Source organism: Manduca sexta, chromosome 12, assembly GCF_014839805.1.
Source record: "Manduca sexta isolate Smith_Timp_Sample1 chromosome 12, JHU_Msex_v1.0, whole genome shotgun sequence".
NCBI lineage: Eukaryota > Metazoa > Arthropoda > Insecta > Lepidoptera > Sphingidae > Manduca > Manduca sexta.
The window spans coordinates 14,044,079-14,067,132 of NC_051126.1; the positions used below are offsets into that span (position 1 = coordinate 14,044,079).

At 35.6% G+C, this 23,054-nt stretch overlaps 3 protein-coding genes across 8 annotated transcripts; 2 read left to right on the forward strand and 1 right to left on the reverse strand.

Moving 5' to 3' along the window:
- Positions 1-177: 177 nt before the first annotated feature.
- On the forward strand, positions 178-6,372 carry LOC115448748 (DNA polymerase nu). Its single transcript, XM_030176296.2, has 14 exons — positions 178-298; positions 411-474; positions 697-1,746; positions 1,957-2,073; positions 2,190-2,310; positions 2,453-2,687; positions 2,894-3,135; positions 3,409-3,539; positions 3,776-3,885; positions 4,090-4,264; positions 4,856-5,010; positions 5,230-5,403; positions 5,702-5,851; positions 6,106-6,372. The coding sequence occupies exons 1-14, from the start codon at positions 193-195 to the stop codon at positions 6,222-6,224; spliced, it is 2,949 nt and encodes a 982-aa protein (XP_030032156.2). The 5' UTR covers positions 178-192; the 3' UTR covers positions 6,225-6,372.
- LOC115448750 (beta-1,4-N-acetylgalactosaminyltransferase bre-4) lies at positions 6,367-15,800 on the reverse strand. 6 transcript variants are annotated; one of them, XM_037437835.1, is made up of 5 exons: positions 15,628-15,800; positions 11,702-11,781; positions 10,730-11,140; positions 9,032-9,388; positions 6,367-8,555 (listed from the first exon to the last, which is right to left on the reverse strand). In XM_037437835.1, the coding sequence occupies exons 2-5, from the start codon at positions 11,725-11,727 to the stop codon at positions 8,369-8,371; spliced, it is 981 nt and encodes a 326-aa protein (XP_037293732.1). In that variant the 5' UTR covers positions 11,728-11,781; positions 15,628-15,800; the 3' UTR covers positions 6,367-8,368. The 6 variants fall into 6 exon arrangements, with proteins under 6 accessions (XP_037293732.1, XP_037293733.1, XP_030032161.1 ...); XM_037437836.1 differs by having other exon boundaries at positions 15,650-15,787; XM_030176301.2 differs by lacking the exon at positions 15,628-15,800 and adding an exon at positions 12,265-12,505.
- LOC115448766 (cytosolic endo-beta-N-acetylglucosaminidase) lies at positions 15,304-21,629 on the forward strand. Its single transcript, XM_030176328.2, has 9 exons — positions 15,304-15,894; positions 16,928-17,076; positions 17,527-17,675; positions 18,005-18,153; positions 18,640-18,805; positions 19,083-19,346; positions 19,531-20,423; positions 21,050-21,161; positions 21,560-21,629. The coding sequence occupies exons 1-9, from the start codon at positions 15,599-15,601 to the stop codon at positions 21,569-21,571; spliced, it is 2,190 nt and encodes a 729-aa protein (XP_030032188.1). The 5' UTR covers positions 15,304-15,598; the 3' UTR covers positions 21,572-21,629.
- Positions 21,630-23,054: the final 1,425 nt, after the last annotated feature.

A 23,054-nucleotide genomic window follows, 5' to 3' on the forward strand; every position in this document is an offset into this window, starting at 1 on the left:
CGTTTCCTTAGTATCAAAATTAACAACCTAAAAAAATTATAGTTTGGCTGGGATTGGCGCGAATTTGTAATTCAACATAACATTTCTCGTCAGTAATTTTATTTTTGCCACATGCGAAAGTTATAATAATTCTCTATGAATGACACTTCACACTGTATTCCTAGTTCCTACTTGGCGACAAACATTGCAACTATGAATAACAATAATTATTTTAATTTTGATTATAATTATTATGAAAAACAATTATCTCCTTTTGGTAAAAAAGTTTTGCAAACACTAATTCAACATTATCATAAAGGTAATAGTAGGTTTAAAAAGTATATGTAGTACTTTTCCAATACAAGATAAATAAAACAACGTTCACCGCCGTTAATTTTTCAAAGTATTTACCCACTTACCATGTTTTTCAGAACAAGATAGTTATAAAAATACTCCACTGAGAGATATTCCCGTTCAGAAGAAAAGGATATTACAGTAAGTGTTTCGTCTATTTTATATTAGGTATCTGTGTAGGTAGGTGGGTGTATTATTTATTTTAAGCACAAGAGTCTCAGTTAGCTTAATAAACGTAAGATGGTCAGAACTCAGAAATGGATAAACAAGGCAATGGCCACAATATGGCATATGGCAATGTAGGTAGGTATGTGTGTTGGTAGTTTTGTGAACTAAAGTCTTTATTTTGCTTTCTATTTTTAGGTTTAGGGACTCGCATGCTAATTTATTAACGGGTAGTCCTAAAATAAATTCAGGAAATGAATGTAGTGGAAACGCGCAGTTTAACTTTACAACCACCGAAAACGCTTTAGGGTTAGATGATACACTAAACTCTGCGAAACTTTTAATTACCATTGAGAATAACAATGATACTGCGGTGGCAGGCTGTTCTATAGAAGATTTACTCCATACGGTTAACACGAACCATGCTAATGAAAAGCTATGTGATTTTGATAATAATGTACCTCATTTGAATTTAGAAATAAACATACCACAGAATAACAAAGAAGTTGTAAAAGAAGTGGAAACCATAGCTTGGGATGATATTTTTGATACAGAATTATTTGTTTCGCAGAGAAACGATGAACAATGTGTAATATCACAAAGTCACGAAGACAGACCATTTTTATTTGATTATATAAATAATAATAGAGATGATTCTAATGCATTTAATGTTTGTAACGATACTGAATTTGGCAATAAACTAAAAACAAAACGTAAAAGACAAATCAAATCTACAGATAATCGACCAAAGAAACCGAAGAAAGCCAAAGATAACGACAACGATATTTTGCGTAAGCAAAAATATACAAAAACTGTTAAAAATTGGTTAAGTGATATTAATACAAAAAATCATGAAGACGACGAAGCCATTACTAACAACGAATCTAACGTAGTGCAATTAAAATCCAATGACATTATCATAGAAAAAACAACTGCTAAAACTGTTAAAAATAAATCAAAGAAAATAGTGCAAGCGCAACTTGCAAATAAAGATGGTGTAATGAAATTTCGTAAACCGAAGAACGACATTAATAATGATGGAAAAACAATAGAAAATAGTAAAGTCTTTAATTCAGACAAACCAAAAGAGAAAAGAAATAAGGCAAAATTCGTTGCTCCGATAAAGTCCCAAACTCCTGTGAAGGATATTACGTATGAAGTTCATTCTGTAAACGGCAGTGATTTTAAACTATATAATGAAGCATTTAAAATTGCAGATCAAGAGCACGTTGTTGTTTTGGTTTACAGGTAATAAAAGAATTTGTACCATCGATATTTCTTAGTGATCTTATAAACGTAAACACTTTAACAATATTTTCTTGTTACTGATCATCATTTCAAGTCTGCCTCAGTCTCAAAAATTTTATTCTAATGCCTTTGATTAATTAACGAATGTGCTATTCTGCTTATTTAGATTTTTGGTAAGGTATTAACATATTTATCTTAATGTATTGACAGGAATAAATTCAGTCAGCTGAACAGTCATTACACCGACGATTCTTGCGACATTGATGGGCTCATGGTTAATGTTTATGACGAATTTTACTATTTTAATGAAAATATTGAAGGTACAAAGTAAGTGGCGGACTTCTTTTATATACGCAATTCTCTCATAGTCGAGAACCTACTATTATTAACATGTGCTCTCATAAACGTGCGAAAATGGATAATGCGATCTAAATGATTTCTAGGGAGATCCTTACAAATATCTTAGAAGGCAAGGTAATTTTTTACGAAGGTAAAGATGTTATAAATTATTTAGCATCTGTGTTACAAATCAAAATTAATCTACCCCGTATTATTGACGTGAAGGTGAGTGCCTATTCAAATTATAATCATTTATATCTTGATACAGCACCTCGAAATAATACCTACAGTTATAAGTAGATATACTGTTATTTAAGGACTGATTGTATAAGTACCCAGGTATAATAATCTCCTTGTAATTTTGTAGATAGGAAGCAGTTTACTAAACCCTGACGACCCTCCAGATAACTTCTCAGAAGTCCAGAAGCTGTTGTCCTTCACGCCCCAGCACACGATAGCAACAGAATGTCCACTGCAGAAGACCGCGTGGTATATCACTTTGTTGAAACAGTGCGCCGTGATTATGACTGACATGCTCATCCAGAACTCATTGTGGAACGTCTTCGTCAATATTGAAATGCGTTTGCTGCCTGTTGTTGCAGGTATTTAATTACCTGTTTTTCAGTACTAGATTTTTAAAGGGTTAGATACCTATGCACTAGTATTAGATGAAGGTAAAGACTTTCGATGTTGGAAGTATTCAGAACTAGTGAAAAATTTTGTCTTTGATAGAAAGTACGTCATCTCTGAGCGCACTAGTATTTTGTTTGCCTGATCTTTCTGTAATGAAATTAACGTTATTTTAAAGCTATGGAACGCCGAGGAGTGCAAGTGGATTTAGAAAAGTTGAAATCAATGGAAAACATTCTGGTCGAACAAATGAAGTCAGTAGAACAAAGCTGCTACAAGGCGGCGGGAAGACCGTTTCAGATAAACTCCCCGCTGCAGATCAGGGCCATACTGTATGATGAGTTGCAGCTAGACACCAAGTGCAACGTTAAGATCCGGGAAACGCTGTGCAAGGGAGCGAAGTCCACCTCCGAGACCATGGTAAATACAACAGTTTCATCCTGGCTAGGCTGGTTGTCATTTTGAGCTGTATATGTAAGTTGTAAGTTTATATTTGAGGAAACAATACCTAACCGTCTAGGGAATTGCGCGTTACTCTTGATAGCTCTTACACTTTGGGTCTAAAAAGGCTTACAAACATTTCTGCACTCCTGGTCTTTAATATTTAAACCGTTCTCCTACTTCACTCTTTCACCTTTTCTGGAGAATCTAATCCCTGTATCAAAACTATCATCGCTAATTAATTGATATCAGCTTCGTAGCCTGGTGTCGGAGCATCCGCTCCCCCGACTGATCTTGGAGTACCGACATCTCCACAAGGCGCACGCCACCTTCCTCGCCGGCATCGCGCACCACGTCAAGGATGGTGTCGTCATGCCGACCTGGTGAGTCCATCTTCAAGATATTTTATAAGATTGAATGATAAGGTCGCTTTCGTGAAGATTATTGAGGTCTACTTAGAGACAGTAACAACTCAAAGTATCTGTTAACTGCATTAGTCTTGATGTAAGACTGCATGGCATGGTGACCCACCTAGATTAATTGGTCAAGTTGTTAAGCTATAGTATTCCATACAATTCTAAGTTTGGAGCAATCTATAGAAGGCAAAGATATGCTTTAGGGTACAGACAGCAGCAGTGACTGGTCGCATCGCTTCAAACAATCCCAATTTACAAGCTATACCGAAAGCTCCATTCAGCCCCGTTATGTTCCTAGAAGATAATCATGAAGGTAAGTGCTTTAAGGCATCAACGATTTCTTCTATATTATTAACGTCAATAATATTGCAATCGACTCTATTTTTTCTTGCCCCAATTTTCCAAATTAGCTTCATTATGTATAATCTAACATCAAATAAATAATTTGTTCCCAAAAAACAATACTAATTGACCTAACGAATATGTAATGATTTACCTATTTTACGTTGTGTTCAAGAAATTCCCTTGCTGAAATTTCGGTCGGTATACACTTCCCGTCTCGGCTACACGCTGGTTGCGGCGGATTTTAAGCACGTAGAATGCCGCGTGTTTGCTCATGCTGCTGCCGATACGAGTCTCTTAGATGTTCTCAGGAGCAGACAGGATCTCTTCAAAGTACTGGCTGCTAAATGGTGGGTAACAGTAGGTATTTTATAGTAAAACATAGATTAGAGGTACTTACTATAAAGTATGGCAGTCCGGCCCGCTAACAATCATGGCATGTCATAGCATTCAACTTACAAAAAACTTTTATAAAATACCTATCTAAAACTTTTAATAATTTAATAATCATTTTTAAAACATTATGATTGTTGTAATTTACTCCAGCACTCTAGTGCTGTCGTGCAAAGCCACAGCTTGATTGTTAAAACTATTACGGCCCGAAACAATCGCACCATCAAACTTTCGAATAGAAAGAAGGCGTGCGTGTTCCCTCTTTAAATAAAAAAAATGCCCCTCATGGATTTTATTTTCTGGTTCCTCGTCAAAAACTTTCTTCACCATTGACGAAGACGCTTCTAGAAAAGTTCATGCTCAATTCCAAACTCGTGTAGCCACATTCATATAGTACGTTTTTATTTCATGTGATCCTTCGAGCCAGATTTTTCACCTTGTACTAACTTGGTGGTCCTTTGGGACATATACTTTTGTGATTACATTACTTGTCTAGTTAATTGCTTCACTTACATAATAACCTTACTTAATTACACTATTTAAACTAGGCTAAAGAAGCCCGAGGCTGAAATATCCTCAGAAGACCGCGAGAGGACCAAGCGTATAATATATGCGAGCCTCTACGGCGCAGGCACTAGGAAACTTATGGATATTCTAAATATCACTTACGACCAGACCTTGGCCATCACCGCCAGCTTTAACAGTGAGACCTTCACTCAGTTATACTCTTCACCTTCCATCCTTAAATTATACTATAGCTTAGTGCTATTATCTATATTTTACGACTAATATTTATTTTTTCTGCGCGACTGAATTTATCAACTGTCCTGAGACAATACCCAATCTCGAATTTGATAGACTACGACTTAAAAGTCATTAGTACATCATATAAAATGCCTTTTTTTACTTCCGATATTTTTAGGGACTTTCCCCTCATTAAAGTCATTCGGACGTTCTGTGGTGACGCGATGTGAACAGAATGGAGGTCGATTGTCGACGATATGCGGCCGAGCGCGGCAGTTCAAGAACATAAGCAGCGAAGACTTCACGCTGCGCTCGCAGGCGGAGAGGCAGGCCGTTAACTTTGTAGTGCAAGGTCTGTTACAATGCGTTTGCGGTATTTTAGTATTCAAAACGTCCAGTGGTAGTGTAGTTGGAGACAAAAACCATGAATGTTGAGTTTGATTACTAAAATATATTCGCCAGTTACAGTCACGCATACTAATGTGAATTTTGGCGACAATTCCAATTTTCCAAGCGGGAATTTGGAGACCGAGTCTTATTAGGACTTACTATTTAATTTACGATGGATGGAATTTTTTCCGAAATACGCGTTAATAGATTGAATGTAATAAACTGCTAATAACCATCTACCTCTCACCTTCATCAACTAGGATCAGCAGCAGATCTGTGCAAGATGGCGATGATAGAGGCATATGAACAGCTGGGGAAGTGTTGTCCAGCAGTCGAGGCGCACTTGCTGCTGCAAATACATGATGAACTCATCTGGGAAGTGAAGGATGAACACGTAGATGCTGTCATTGGTGAGATCAGATATAAATATTCGTCAAATAATACAACATGTATAATTTCAAATTTTGATTTCAAAATGACTGGTAAGAATAAAATAGAGTGTACCAAATTAAAAAAAAAACATACACCTGAAGCCGTTATCTTTGAAGGGGTAAGCAGGTGTACAACTGAACCCTCACTTTTCAGTCAGTTTATAGTTTATTTGATAGTACCTCTACCCGTGGATTGCAAAATCAATCCTAAATTATTATTTTTTTGTACGCAGTTATAATCAAACAAGTAATGGAGAACTGCGGCCGCCTCTGTGGCATGTCTGTGGATTTACCTGTAGACCTTCACACTGGTAAGAACTGGGGAGAAATGTCAGAATATAGCGTTAAGTAAGCAATTAACTAAGAGAACAGTTAATTACTAAATGCATTTTTTTTATTTTGTAATACAGACTATGCCCTAAGCAAGTGCTTTTCAATAGCATTTAGATTTACAAATATTTTATGAATGCATGCCTGCAATAAAAATAAAACTGTTTTAAGTACATGTCTTTTATTTGCAATAAAATACGGACACAAATATGTAAACATAATGTATTTTAAATCTGTTTTGTGCATTCAGAGGTAAAAGTGTAATACATAAAAAATTGAGCTTCATTCATACCCAAAAATATTCGACATCGGAATGTTGACAATGTTTTTACGATTTTTATAAACTAAAATGAATATAAATAATGCAGAAAGGAAAAATAGTTAAATAACTACAGACAGAGACAACATACTAACTAACGACGTTACACTTCAATGTCACATTATGTAAATAAATCTTATTTCCAAGCGCAAAGGACAAAGGTTCCTTATCACATTAATAAAGCTTTAATTGCTGAGATTTTTAAAAACATATCATTGTAATAGGCTCACCTGGGTACGAGCTAAGTATAAAATAATGGAACCTCGTCCCGCTCTCTTCTCTGGTTGCAACCACTATACAAGTTTTTCATAAATTATATGACAACCTACGTAAAATTATTGGAATAAAAAAAATAGGCTACTTAGGGGCTATTTAAAGGTGTTTATTTTGTGCTATTCTGGTTAATGGTATCTTTAAAGTAGGTGAATTGAAGTACCATTCAAGTGTTTGTATTCGTTACTGTTTGTTTTCAAGAGGAAAATTCAACTTCAGTCCGCATACCTAAGTATATTATTTTAAACATAAATACTTGCTTTTATCATGCATACTATAAACGTGTGACGCAACACACGGAGTTGCAAATAATATCTTGCTATTATTTTAGCATTTACCTTATACATTATACTTATCGCCATTTTATTTTACATTCCCATAATTATTTATAATAAATAAATATTTACACTTATTCACAGCATTAATGAATATTTCTAAGGCGTTATAATATTAATAAAATATTGTGACCTGTAAAATTACCTACTGTGTACGCGATCAAATAAAGCTGGATCATTTCTGCCTTATTATCTTATGGCTCCCTCTGCCCCCATAACTTAACGAAAGAGAACTCACGCCCTTCTCACTCCTTAGTGCAATTTTGAATCTATGAATAATTTTTTCTCATCTAATTATCCAGTTTTAGTATATATGTGAAGTATGTATATACCTACACCACATATTACAATTATATTTCATATAAGAATAATATAATTATATAATACATTGTAGGATAATATCATTATACATCTTTTACACTATAATCTCATTCAAATAAATTTTATTTATGTATTTACAAGCTAAATTAAAAAAGAGATAAATTATCATGATTTTTTTATTTAATTAAATACTTCATAAAATGTGAAACAAAGACAATTTATATCAATGGAATATTTCCAATATGATTACTTAAAGGTGTAAGTATAAAATATTTTGCAAACGATTCGAAATAAATATAATGAATAAAATCTCAATGTTTAACCTTTAAACAAAAATACACATATAAAAATAATATTAGTAAAAGACAATTATATTCATGAGTAGTTTCTTTCCTTACAATTTAAATTTAGTTAATAGAATAATAAAGATGTTTTTGTCTTATAAGAATAAGGAAAGACAAATTGGTAAAATAATCTATATAACTACACAATAATGAGTTAGTATAGTCTGATCTAATCTTTTTGGCATTCCTTAAATCAATCACTAGCGCCACGACAGCTATCTTTCGGCAACTAAATATTATTAGAGGCGTAGATAAAGCGAGAATTAACTTTCAAGCCATAAATATGGAGAGCATTTATCTATAAGGATAAATAATATCGATAAGGCAAACATAGATTCATTACTCAGGAATATCAAGATGTTATATTATTTCAGTCAATTTTAAATTATCTACATATAGTATATTTTCAATTATTTTTAACCCTGTATGCAAAATAGACATTACATGGTTTTTTTTTTGTTTATGACATGGTGTCTTAAAACGAATATTTCGAGTTTTTTTTTCAATTACCTTAAATTGTTTTATGTAGTTAGGTTAAGTACATTCAGGATCAGTCATATCACCTACTTGGGTATCATAACTTAACTCCTATGAGCGTGAATAGCCTTTGCGGCTTCACCTCGATGCTGGTGTAGTACAAGGAGTCCATCCCGTCGTGTTCCCTGTTTAGTTTGTTCTCTGCCATGATGCGCAGCCGCTCTGCATTCTTTTTCTCTTGATGATGCACCAGCATAGTGTATCGGGACATGTCACGGGGAAACCTGGGAAATTAATTTTTAAAATTAATGTTGTAACTATTGTATATATAGATAACAAGTGTACTCAAACCTAACAAGATATATTGTCCCTGTAGGGTTGTAGGTTTGTCAGTTGGTTTTAGAACATATTATACACCATCAAGTATGGGAATATGTTACATCCAAATGTAGAAACTAACACCCTTATTCATAGACGTTTTTTATCGAACGATCGAGTAAGGTTGTGATAACAAGTCCGTTTCTCAGTGCTGACGGCATGGCAGTCTTCGCAGTGCGTAGACGTAGGGCCGTTGTGATTGGCTAATATTGAAATACAACAATAATAACCAATCACAACGGCCCTATGTTTATTTCTCAGTGCCGTTGGGCACTGAGAAACAGGCTTGTTATCACAGCTTTACTCCATCCTTAGATAAAAACGTTTATGAATAAGGGGGTAAAACTATAAGTTTTTTTTTTGTTTCTAACATGAAACTTACCTGACTACCTCCAAATGGTACGCCTCCAACCTGGCAGCAAAATCGTCATCCTCGCCGCCCCAACTAGTAAACTTATTCGAGAATCCATTCACGGCAATGTACTGATCCGAGCGGATAGCCAGCACACCCCCTACCAAAAAACTATATGTGAGCACGTATCGAAACTTGTCGATACTGGCGCTCATATGTCGTGGTCGTTGCGTGCACACGTATAGATTACTCTCGTCTAGAGGTAACAGGTCTACGTCATGCAATATGAGGCAGGGGAACTTGTCTGATATAGCTCTCTTTGCACCTATGTTGTACAGCATGCCTTTGTTCCAAGGCTTTTCGTCTTGTTGCTCAACTACATAGATTCTGTAACAAATTTAATTATTAATAAGTTACAAAATATGCTAGATAATATATATTGTATTATAGAATTGTGTAATATGTTTTTTTTCTCAGCAGATTTAATAAAAATATAGATAAATGTAATTTATGCTTCTTATAACATTGGCGCTTTAAGAGCGATTTTTAACGACATAAAGGCATGTCTTGACCGCGAATAGCGCCACCCGAGATCATGTTGCACACTATCGTACAATAATCCTTTATTACAGCTGAAATGGATTATGATAACTGGGCATCTTCACGTCATATTAATATTTTTGTATCAGATACATCAACTTGTATGTGCAACACTTATCTATTATTAAATATATTTTATAATGTATTTTGTACAATTACTTTTGATCCAAATGTAGAAATTCTTGTTGTGAATGTATTGTAAAATAAATTGCAGTATATGAAAAAGTTTAGATTTACCAATCAGTATGTAAATTCTAATTTTAAAAAAATTACCTATCAAATCATTAGGTGTTGAGTTAGACAAATACTAGGCGATATACAAATGTACACCTACTATGTACTTACAGTAATAATCATTATTAGAAGTTACCTTTGATTAGCTTTTCTTTGAAACAAATTTTTTATTATGGAGAGGCAGGAAACAAGGAGGCTATGAGTGTTCAGGAGGGGTTGAAGGATATCTGGAATTTGTATTAATAGTTTAATAGGAATTAGGGCCACACTATATACAACCTGATAATTTTTACACTGATTACAAATAAAATAGTTACATATTCTGTATTTTTTGGTATTTAAGAATTTTGAACTTATTTAAAAATTTTAACTTTTTTACGAAATGGGTAGGAAAAATCAATGGTATTCAGTATAAAATTTTATTAATTTAGGATTGTAAATACTTGTTATATTTCGTTATCATTAGGTGATTAGGGTAGTGCTCGAGGAATTTATGCAAGAAAATTCAGTTTATTTGATTTAAAATTTTTACTTATGCTTTGTATCAACAAAGCTGGCTATCAAGCCAAGTGACATCATGTCTCTGAAGTATTTCAATAAAATATTATATAAGAATCATAGGCAACAACAGGCATTCTGACGATTGAAGGGCAATAATTTAAAAAGCGACAAATATACTGAAAACGAATTATATAGATATTTGAAATTGCTCGATTTCTCAGCATTATTTAGATGCTTTTTATATTATTACATGGTATTTTTATACAACAAATAATTAAATTATTATTTTGTTTTCTATAAACATCAAATTGTTCCATTGAATGTTTATTAATTTGCACTAAGATATGATTACCTTTTGAGTGTCATAATTTATATTAATCAACAAATACTTACTTATAATGTATCCTTTGTCTCCTTAAGAAATTATGCATGTATGGTAAAAATATATCCAACTGTTTCTGTCTATTTCTGTACGTCACTATGATTGCTACACTGAACAACGGATTGCAGTCACCAGGCACATAGCTACCATTCTCAATGCCTTGAGCTGAAAACACATTGTATTTCTTGGACAAGTCCCATGTGTGAGTACTCTTCTTGCTTGTTAATATATCTTCATATTTACAATCATGTTTAGCCTTTTTCAGTGTCAAATCTGGTGAGATCTCTTTGTATAATTCCACTTGTATGGTGTCTTCTGGTATGTGAGCGTAGTTGTATGTACCATATACTGAGAAGAGCTGTATTATTGCTATCAAGCATAGTACTACAAATATCAATGTGCTTAGACGCAGTTGTAACAACCTGCATAGAAAGTATAAACTATTTACAGCCATTTACAATAAATAATCCATATCTCCAACATCAATCTAATTCTGAGAATGAACTAATCAAAATTAGTCATTTGTAAGAACGTCAAAAAAAATATTGATTAGTTAATTTTTGAGATAAATCAGAAAAGTGACTGGGGTTGTTATTGGAGATGTGGGAGGCTTATTTTCAGCAGTGGTCATTTTGCTGATGATGATTATGATTGAAAATGGTGTTTAATCAATTATGCTGAGTGATCACCTGCTTGTCACACACTTAACATGCAGTGTTAGGGCTTTTTTAATTTATATGCCACAAGGATATAGTTTTTTTTTATATTACTAAATGTACTTGTTATGATTTTTTATCAAAATGCATGTCTGCCTGTGACAAATGTATTACTTTTCTTTTTTCTCTTTATTCAGATTTTATAAGGGTTAAATTTTATAAATATATAATAGATTTGCTATTTATGGCATTTTGAATGTGCATGCTGTGGGATTTAAGGAATAGTCTACATAATTGTATACAAATGTTCTAATATTTAATGGTTACCTGGTTTTTATGGCCCATTTAGGCATTTGTGCGGCTACTGTATAGACTATTGCAGGAACTTGTACATTCTTTATGACATTCTGAAGTATAAATAAAAAAGATTTATTAACTTACAAGGAATTGTTATTTAAAGTTTTTTAATCTACGGAATTTATAAAATAACACATAAAGTGTGCTTGTAAATTTTATGTAATTGTGAATAACTACACAACACAATATTGTGCTCTCAAAATATATGTAGTGTTCTTTTTACCTAATAAGTAACGACTATTGAACAATTTGGAATTTTTTGAACGTAAATACAATACAAACAGTTACAAATTGTACTATTCCTAAAACAAATTGTTGGATCTATTTTGTATATTTTTAATAGTATGCGGCTTACTCTATATTTACGTCCAAGAAATTCCAAACTGTCCTCAAACACTAACACGAAACAAGCACATGAGTTACAGTTATTTTAATTAACTCGCATTACTTATTTTTGAAACGGAAATAGTTATAAATATTATGCCGAAAATTGGAATTTGCAAACACCTAGTTTTTGAAAACTTATAGCCTACCTTATATTTGTTTTATTTTTTTATCACTGGCACTTATTTCGTTTAGTTTTTCGTCATCGGTATTATAAGAATGATAACTGCATTAATAAATTCAAATCTTCTAAAAAAATTCACAACACTCCACTTTGCTTCAAAAGGACAAATGTCAATGTCATACATGACATTCCTGACACCTGGCAGCCCACATGGCATCAATGCTCGCATGAAAATGCTTAGATGAAAATGCTCAGAACAAGAACAAGCATAGAAGGAATCTAAATTACCCTCATATACTTATCCTTTTTTTTCAAATAGGCCAAAACCGTTGAAAAGAACGAGACAAATATTATGTTGCTAAAGTCGGCTTGCGTACACTTTAAAATTATCAAATGGTTACCTTTGGTCCTCTTTATGATGCCGAATTAAAAAGCAAATAAAATGTCAAATGTTCCAACTTGCCAACCTCAAAACAATGTCACAAACGCGCCCACACAATTTAGTTACCTTATACTTCAGCGCGTGCATTTCAAAAGTGGCTACATGTTTTGTAATATTTTTGTTGTTAATTTTAATAAATACACAGTGCTGTTTAAGTATAATATAGCCTTACGAACAAGCAATGGCCTGCGTCATTGTGGGGTGTAAATCTCATTCTTCTCGTAAAGAAAATGAAACTGAAATCATCAGCTTCCATCGGTGAGTAAACAAAAAACCTAATATATTTGCTTAAGCCCTGTACATAAGTGCAAAAGTGTTATTAATTAATCTTTATTATGCTGTAGTCATATTATAATCTGCTGTTGGCCATTCGATAGAGTAATTATTAAGTATTTTTCATTTTTACCAATTTACGTAGTCGTGTTCAATAGTGTTGTTCTGCATATTCTGTCGATAACATAGATGTTAGTATATTGTAGTTTACCATTTTGCATAAATTGCGTTTTACTTACAATATACGGTGGTGTAGTGGTAAAAGCCACTTGGAAACCGTGCGCGAAGGCTGGGGGTTAAGGAAACTATCTGATTTTCATAGTGTGTTTCATACAACGTGTTTCATTGCAGATTCCCCACAGATGATGCTATGAGGCAAAAATGGATCGTTGCCATAGCTCGTCCCAATTGGCATTGAAAAAACAGCACCGTGTTTGCTCTAAGCATTTCGACAAAGTTTTATTAACATTGAAATAAGTTATCAAACATATGTGACATGAATGATACCGCTGTGTTTTAATTTTACTGTCCTATTTTAGTAGCTTCTGTCAAACCACACCTCTTGGGTATCTGTTAATCCCTAAGAAAGTCAGAAAAGAACAGAAGGCGTACTGGCTTTCTCCTAGACGAAATTCCGGCCGATTTTTGCTTGTTACTTACAGCGATTTCCATTCCTTCCGAAATTTTTAACATTTTATTAATTTAATAATCTAAATGCTAAACCATTTTTGTGTTTAGTAAATGACGTTTCGGAAGGCATGGAAACTGCTGTAAATAGCAAATGAAAATTGGACAAAATTTAGTTCGAAGAACGCTGGTAGTTCTATAGTTTATTGTAATTTAACAGCTTCTTAACGAGTGCTTTTATATACCCAGACTTCATTTAGTACTTGAATACCAAATCAGGCTTTTGATATCTTTTTTTTAACCTTTATCTAAAATAGCAATTTGCTACGGTTTGTAGTTGACTGACCGAAAAGTGTTTATTTTTGCAGGTCTGTGAATTTACCATAGCCGATAGACAAAGCATCTATCGATATCGATAAGACGTCAGAAGGGATCGCAACACAATTAAATTTCTTGCTGTCAAAGACAGTGTACACTCAAATGTCATAGTGCTACTTCTATGCTTGTCATTGTTCTGAGTGAAAATGCCTATGACGACGCCACATTTTTCTTATGTGGCCACATTATTTTTTTACATATTTTATAAAATTCTATAAAGATTTTACTATAAAAACTAAAATTGAACGATTTTTTTAGCACACATATCACCAAAATATAATTAGAAAAATTTCTAATTATTTCCTGAGGAGATTTCACGAGTAGTTTTCAGAAGCGATTTTTAAATAGTCGAGTGTTTCATGGAATATTGAACGAAATTGAATTTGGTTTAATTTCAGTGAATTATCAAAAAATATTTCTAGATGCTTACTTATTAACATTATTACAATTAGATTATAACTTTCGTTGAACCTGGAAAAACACAAATATTGGCTGGGCTAACATTCTGAAAATGTTTACATTTTAATGGTTTTTTCTTTATTTTCCAAATAATGTAGAAAATAATTTAGAGCAAACAGTTATTCTAATTCGATTCAAGTCACATTACACATTACAACTGTAATGGACCATAGGCTGCTTTCAATACGTAACATTTTTCGCAGACTATATATTACTATAAGAAAAGAAAAATATTTAAGTAACTTAGAACTTGATTTAAATTTCATAGGTATACTATGAAACAAAGGAATATCCTATTATATTTATCTATTATATACATACATGATGTATAAAGCCCTTTATATTTTACTATGTTAACAGGAAGCATTAAGACCTTATCTACTTTGTCCCAAATACCTTATTCCCTTATCGTATTGGCATAGGACTGCATTATTTTGATAGTAATAACCTAATGAATATTCTTTACATCACAAAGTGGGCGTTATACAATAACATTAACTGTTAAAACAAATTAAAATGTGACCTACATTTGTTAAGTATATTTTCCCTCTTGCAATTGTGTTCTATACATACTGAAAGAGGGTATATTATATTATATAAGGTACTCTATAACAAGAAAATAGAAGCAGGTTGTCGAAACTTGAATTAAATTAAAAGGAAGTTTGTCCTTAAGGTTTTAAGTAAAACTCGATTTACGGCCTTTGCCGGTATTCATAGATTTTTTTCTAATGTATTGTTGTTGTTGTGTAATGGTTCGACTATCAATATTTTGAAAAAAAGCAGCCCTATCTGTCCTAAACAAAGAACTATTCATAATGCGTACATAGAAACGTTATCTAATTTGTTACTAATGGGTTATTTCCTATTCACTGTGGCAAAACGACCTTGACACGCGGCCTAGTTGTTTCGATGAACTACCTAACAATGTGTTCTATTTAAATAAATATTTAAACGCATTCAACTCCCCAAGTTAGTTGCAGTATACACAAACGTACAATTCGAATCACCCGCCATTTTCGTTGTCATATAGTCAGCTGACATACCGACGTAAACAAAAACAATGTTTTAGTATTTTGCTGTAATTAAGTGAATTTTATTACAATAAGTGATAAGTTAAACGTGTGAAATTAATTTTTCTGTGATTTTTGTGTCTATTAAGAGTGATTATAAAAGAATAAATATGAAAGTTGTTTGGAAAGATGAGCTAACCTGCAAACCTCTAGATACGTACAACGAGATACTTTCATTTCTTGAAGATCCTCCTCCTTGGAGGAGTCTTTGTAAAGAATTAACACCACACAGCGAGTTATCAATAAGGAACACAGATATTAATAAACAAACATTTTCTGTTTTGGAAGCGCCAGAAACATTTTGCCATTTCAATCCGGATGCGGAAGAAGTGCGGCGACATGATGCAAAAACACTTCCCAAGACTTTGGTTTGCCATGATATGGCTAATGGATATCATGACGATTGGTAAGTTATAAAAATATAATTAATTTTAAAAATTATTTATAGAAATATAAGAAAATTATTTATCACAAATTATTAGCTGATGACATCATATTTATTCACTTCGCGTGTAGTCGATTTTTGAACGATCATACTCTTTGTGTACTCTAACTACACACCTTGTATGTCATAGGGGTAAGCAGAAACATTATGATACTTATTCTAACACAGTACAATACTCGTAGTAGTATCTATTTATAAAAAACAGTAAACTACTCATAATATTTAATATTTTAGTTATACCTACAACGTTCTTGCTGTTAGGCGCCGATCGTTGTAGTATTATATATTAGTCTATGATCATCGTATTGAAGGAAGCTAAGTCTAGACTTATTACCTAAACTAGTATTACCCTGGATGTATTAAGCAGCTGAGATACAAATAATCGTGGGTACAATTCCCCAATAAAGGGGCGAAATTAATTTGTACCTTAGATATGAATTTTTTAAAAGGCGATATCTTTGTTGCTTTAATTGTATCAGGGAACATACTAAGGCAATGGATTTAACCTATATCTTATTTCTTAGCTCGATTAAGTAAGGTCTTGGGGCGGTACAATTACTTTTTTTTATCGATATGGCCAGGTTTTATATGATTGCACCAAAATTTCCAAATACTTGAACCTAATCTAGTAACGTTGGAATTACTGAGTGGTATCGTGGTAAGCCAGGATGATGTTAGGATAGGCTGGAGGACTGTCGGCCAAAAAAAAACGCTACCACATACTAGCACACGCTTTTATTCACGTAGGAGTTGTCAGTGGCACATCCAGGGTACGCACTCTTTATCATGCGTGTCCCGTCCTATCATGTGATAAGAGGCGAACCTATCGCCATATCGGGCATAATTTTCAGACTGCTGATACTGAGCAGAAAAAAGCTAATATCATTAACTTTCCTCGACCCTAGATCTCAGAGTGGTAATCGAATCGCAAACGCAAAATAACGTCATCAAGGTAGGCCAAAATCTAGTTTGAAATTTCTATGGTATGTTCCAGTGTGATAGACGGCACGGGCCAGCATGACGCGTACACCTTCTACAACTGGTCTGGCATCGACATCTTCTGCTATTTCAGCCACCATCTCATCACTATTCCGCCGCTCGGCTGGATCAACGTGGGCCACGCGCACGGAGTCAAAGTTATTGGTTTGTCTTGCTATATACAGCTGGATAGCGATCACATGATGGTGAAAATACCTGTATGTCATTAGATTCATTAGTTTCGACAATTTATAATGCAGACGAAATATTTGATACAACTCCATAAAATGTATCGTGGGTGGATTGGAAATTACGAATTCAATATTGCGTACAGTCTGTAAGGAGCTCGGCACCTCAAATCGTTAGCCACGATCATGTGCCAGTCATACTTGTATGTGTGCATGAGTGATCAGGCTCTATAGAGGTAGTTTAGTAATATAATCATATGCCTTCTCTATCGCTTAGTGTTTAGTCTACCACGCGAGTCATAGTGCGAGTTTGCAGGCTGCACATGCAAAATTCTTATGGAGTAGTACCTGATAGAAAACCTACATGAAATGACAGCTTGGTGTTAGGTAAATGGGATGTAACTAGCAGCTATTGCATGATCATCAGGTACAGTGATCACGGAGTGGGCGGAGGGCGTGGTGTTCTGGGACAAGATCCTGGATTCGGAGGTGGAGTACCAGAACTTCGCGAGTGCCCTTGTCGCCATAGCCAAGACCTTGAAGTTTGATGGTTGGCTGCTCAATGTTGAAAATAAGGTATATTCTATTGAACATGTTTTAACTTGATGGAGAAAGAATATTTTATCTTTTCTATCAGGAGTATTTAGCTTACAAAAACCTACCCTATTTATTGTTCTTTTGATAAGTTACTTTCCTAGGTCAGCTAGTACATCAAGTAAGACAGGCTGACATAATCGTAGCGACGTCTATGTCGATAGTATACACTACTTACTTCTAGTGTACTCACAGTCGTTCCATTAAAAAACCTATGGAAAACCTCCAACTCAATATACGGCAAACAGTAAAAGGCATTTAACCAGGGTCTTATATTAATCCAGTGGTAAGTTTATGCTCGTGTTCTTTAGATCGCAAAGCCCGATGCCCTGTTAGCGTTCGTGCAGTACCTCCACCGCGCGCTGCACGAGGAGTTGCCCGCGCCCGTGCTGGTGTGGTACGACAGCGTCACCGTGCAGGGGAACCTTAACTGGCAGAACGGACTTAACGAGAAGAACAAGTAGGTACTCTTACTGTAACCCCTCTCTCTATTTAATATTTTGATTTTCTCGGCCATTGTAAGATCATAATTTAATCTATGAGATGTATGAGGGATAATATATTCTATTAAAAGACATATTTAGTTTTCGATAGTTTTTTTGCTCTTATTTGGTAGAAATTAGTTTACGTCTGAAGGCAGATTAAACCTTGACAGAAGCTAATTGATGTAGATATTATAACTTTAATTTTGGATTTTAATATTTTTTATTTTATTTGGGCAACAAAATACAATTTTACGTGTAGATTTAAAGCAACAAATACAAATGTATTATCCACAGCAGTTTTCACGGCTTATTATTTATTTTCGATTTTCTTTAATTTTTTGGATAAATTCACGTCCCCATTTTTTAATTTGTCTTTAGCTCCAAGTGCTTGTGTTGTGGATGTTTGCTTGTCATCTACTTTTATTAGCGCATCATAGTTCTATCTAGTAATATGTTCGCAGGGCGTTCTTCGACGCGTGCGATGCGTTCTTCACGAACTATTCGTGGTCAGAGGCGAACATCAAGACGAGTGTGGAGACGGCGGGCGAGCGACTCACCGACCTCTACATCGGGATCGACGTCTGGGGACGGAACTTCTACGGCGGCGGACAGTTCAATGTGCAGGCGGTAGGTTTCGATCATGGAATCGTTATATTATCACTGGTGGTCCGTGCTAATGGCATACAAGCTCCTGCTTGCCGACTGTAGCCACGCGGGAAATACAGTGGGAAGAGTTTGGGCTAGGAAGAGAAAGGGAGAAAGAAATTGCTAAGATGTTGGGGGTCGAGGAAAATCAGTTGCAGGCATCAATAGCAGTTTTTTATTTCCAAACCAAAAAACGAGAAGAGAATAGAGGTATGATCATTAACAGTTCGACACCAAAGATAATTATTTTCTCTTTCAGGCAGTACGCCTAGCGCACACCTACGGTTGCTCGCTCGCGATCTTCGCGCCCGCCTGGACTCACGAGAGCCTCAGTGAGGAGAAGGGGGACCTCAACTCCGTGGCGATGGCTGACGGGCTCGACCGCTACGGACAGTTCCTACTGCGGGACCGCGCGCTCTGGGGCAGTATCTGGAAGTACCTTAACACGAGGTTACCTTCCCAACTGCCTTTCCAGACCTCTTTCTGTAAAGGACAGGGGTTGAAGAGACGGCTTTACGGCGAGGTTAGTATACAATTCCCATCATTTTTATAGATTGAATTTGTATTATTCAATCATTTGAATCATTCCTTTCTACTCTTTTTGCGAGATAGTAGTGATGTCCTAATACAGTAGGTCTTTTCAAGCTATGGAGAAGACTGCTTATTAGCACGTGTATAATACGGCATAATTTTTTATTTCTCCATAGGTGCTATGTCCAGTTCCATGGTATAACCTTCGCCACATGCATTACCAGCCCAACTCCGCCCACGGACCTCACGGATATCTACTCTCAACGGTAGACAACATCCTCCACATCTCCTGCCACGAGGTTCGTCGCGACCAGTCCGGCGCCATCGTCTACAACGAGTCTTTTCAGATGAGCAGGCTGGAGCTGCACTCTGTCAGCAAGGACCTCTCCATCCTCCCGAAAGCTGACAGCCTCTTGGCCATTAATGAGGAAGACGAGGGATCTGATGAAGTAGACGAAGAAAGACCAAAGTCGGTTAAGAGGAAAATGAAGAATGCCTTCAAACATCTATTCATGTTTAAGTCGCAGAAGACTGAAGAGGAAGAGTTTGTAGCCGGTCCGTCAGGTCGCTCCATGGTGCAGATGTCTACGTATTTGCATCTAGGTCAGTCGGCAGAGAAGCTCCGTTTTGGGCTAGCCCATATCGCTGAAGAGCGTGAATGCTTGGAGCATTTCATGGACGACAGTTTCATAGGTGGCTCTTGCCTTAAAATAAATCCGTCAGACAAACTATCTCCAGATCACAGATTAACCAGATTATTCCATTGTGATTTCCAATGCGAAGAGTCTTTGATCGCATGCGTGGTTACTAAAACCGTGATGGGTTTCCAAGAGCAGTACCTCAACGTGAAGTTGTTTATGAAGAATGCCAAGGGGGAGGATCTGACGGTGGTGCTGGTGGGGAGGTCTTTGGCTCAGATGCGCAGTATGGATAGTAACGCGACCGGTGTGCTGAATGTGGCGCCCCTAGACCCTGGCTCCGCGGAGTTTAGGGAGATCCGGAAGTACATGCTGCTGAATCAGCCGGCCTTCTATATGCCTGTTGAGAACTCGTATGGATGGGTGGTGAGGTAAGTTAAAAGTTTTTTTTTCAGTTTGAGATGTGGAAGAGGGGAACGCCACTGTAGAGTAAAGAAAAAGAAATTGCACACACAAAATGGCAAAATCCTCCAGACGCCGCAGCCTGGATGCCTTACAATTGTTAACGCTAATAGAAAACAAAAAAGCTATGCGAATGACATACCGAACGATAAATTTGTCGCTAAGATATGTCCATCCTATACAGTTAACGTTTACGATTGCGAAAGCCATCATGGCTGCGGCGCCAGACAGTGTTTCTGCAAGATAGCCATCACCCCAGTATAAAATTCCAGTTAACGAATATTTTTTTCTACTTACACGCCAATTTTTGCACCTTATGTGTAAGTGGAGTGGGGTCTAACAGAATATCAACTGACGAAATATTGTCCCTCAACAGTCGACACAATTATACAGGCCTGTTGGAATGGAATATACACAGGTTGATCCCGGAACGCGACACACTTACGTAAGCCACTATGGCGGGTTATAACTTGTAGCACCTTGTATACGGTGGTCGTTATCCGGGCGAATATAAAATATAGCCTAGCACTAGAACAATTAAAATCTGGTTCCGTCAAATATAACTAAATCTGTTTCTTTATTAACTTTTCTGCAGGTACTACGAGCTGCCCCTGCCCGGGACGCTCATCACGTCGGTGAACCTGCGCACGGGGCTGGAGCAGGGCTCCATCCTGCTGGGACACTTCGGCCTCTGTCACAAACTAGAGGTCAGTATACGAACCCCACCATCCCACCCTTATTACGTTTTAACGTGGGGTTATCTATAAGTTATAATATTTAAAATGTGACTACCTCGGTTGCGTAATTGTACTGCATGCGTGGTACGGCAGCGCTCTGAGGTCCTGGGTTCGAATCCCGGGTCGGGCAAAGTCATATTTGGATTTTTCTACTCAGTATCGGCCCGTAGTCTGGAATTTGTGCTCGATATGGCGATAGGCTCGCCCCCTATCACATCATGGGACGGAACACACTTCGCGAAAAGTGGGTGCCCTGGTTGCGTCTCTGTATACCCCTTCGGGAATAAATGGCTGATGTGTGTGTGTATTTTTTTTTAATGTATATAACCTCACAATGGAGTTTATTAAAGTGCATTTTTTTGTTTCAGAATCCTGACTAACACTGCCAGATGTAGTGATATATTGTTACGAGATAAATAAATATAATATACTGTTTTATTTTATTATTTAATGGTCCAGTATGGTGTATTTTACAATGTCTACCATTTAAGATTTTTAATTCAAAATTGGATGGAAAAATTACACTTGGCTACAACTTGAAAAGCAGCAGTGTGTAGTCACTGTTGTGTTCTGGTTTGAAGGAAATTGTAGCCAGTGTTACCACTGGACATAATAAGACATAACATCTCATGTCTCAGGATGGCGAGCGTAGTGGAATACCAAACAATACTTTGTAATTCAAGGTGTTGGATGCTGTTTCTATTGTTTATGGGCGGTCGTATCGCTTACCATCGGGCGAACGGCAAGTTCATCTCGTCATTCAAAGCAATAAAAAATCTTTATACTAATATCACATAGAAAACAGGTGTTTTGCTGACAGGACGGATATATAACAGTGCTTATAGAACAATAATTGTCAGGGAACATGACATATCTATGCAAGTGTACATATTCATGTGAGATAGTGGTTACGACACCGTCAACTAACTCAATCCTTTGATTAGCTCATTCATTAAAAACTTTGCTTTGGCTGAAGGCAAAGGAAGTGAAAACGTTATTCCAAGTAATTACCTCAAATAAAAAAAGATATAGGGCGACAGTCGACGACAAAGTAGAATGTAGATTGTTGATAAAGTATTTGTTGCATTCGTTCCTTCCGCTGATAACCGCCGTGTGAACTAAACGAGTTTACGCGCACCTAAACATAAATAAGAGAGTGTTTTTTTCATGTTACTTTGAACCGTACATTTAAAGGATATTTGTCAGCTTTGTTGCAGGAATGTACTAGTACATATTTATCTAATGATTTGAGCTTATAATGTATTTGATGTAATTCTGCAATCATTGGCGCCGGGAGGGGTGCAAGCGGGTGCACGTACACCCTCCTGCCTAGAAATAAATAACAAAAAATATAAGTCACTAAATACTACAATAGGAACTATCGACCACTTAGATTTTTTATGATAAAACATATACAAAACAAGCGCATATTTAAAAAAAAGCGAATATTTTACAAAGAATACACACATATAGTTTTACTTACAAAAATTTGGCAAAGCTATGCTTAGTTAAAACACAAATTTACTCGATTAGCTGTAAGTCAAAACCTGCCATCTTGCGACCTAATAAGGTTTAAACTAGGAAACCGGTGATGTTTTTGAAAGCTATGTAAGCAATACTTAACCACCGCTTAACGCAAAAGCAAGTTTATAAGTAAGACTGATAATTTTTTAAAAAGAGGTGTGTGTCCTTGGAAATTCAACTTGCCGACATTCATGTCTTTTAATTAGGGACATTGGCTATTGTGTCATAGCACAACAGTAGATTAGATCATCTGATGGTAATTAGGTACAGTGAATTTCAAACACAATTTCAAACAAGAGACAAATTATGCCGACCTGCCTTAATATATCCAGCCTAGTG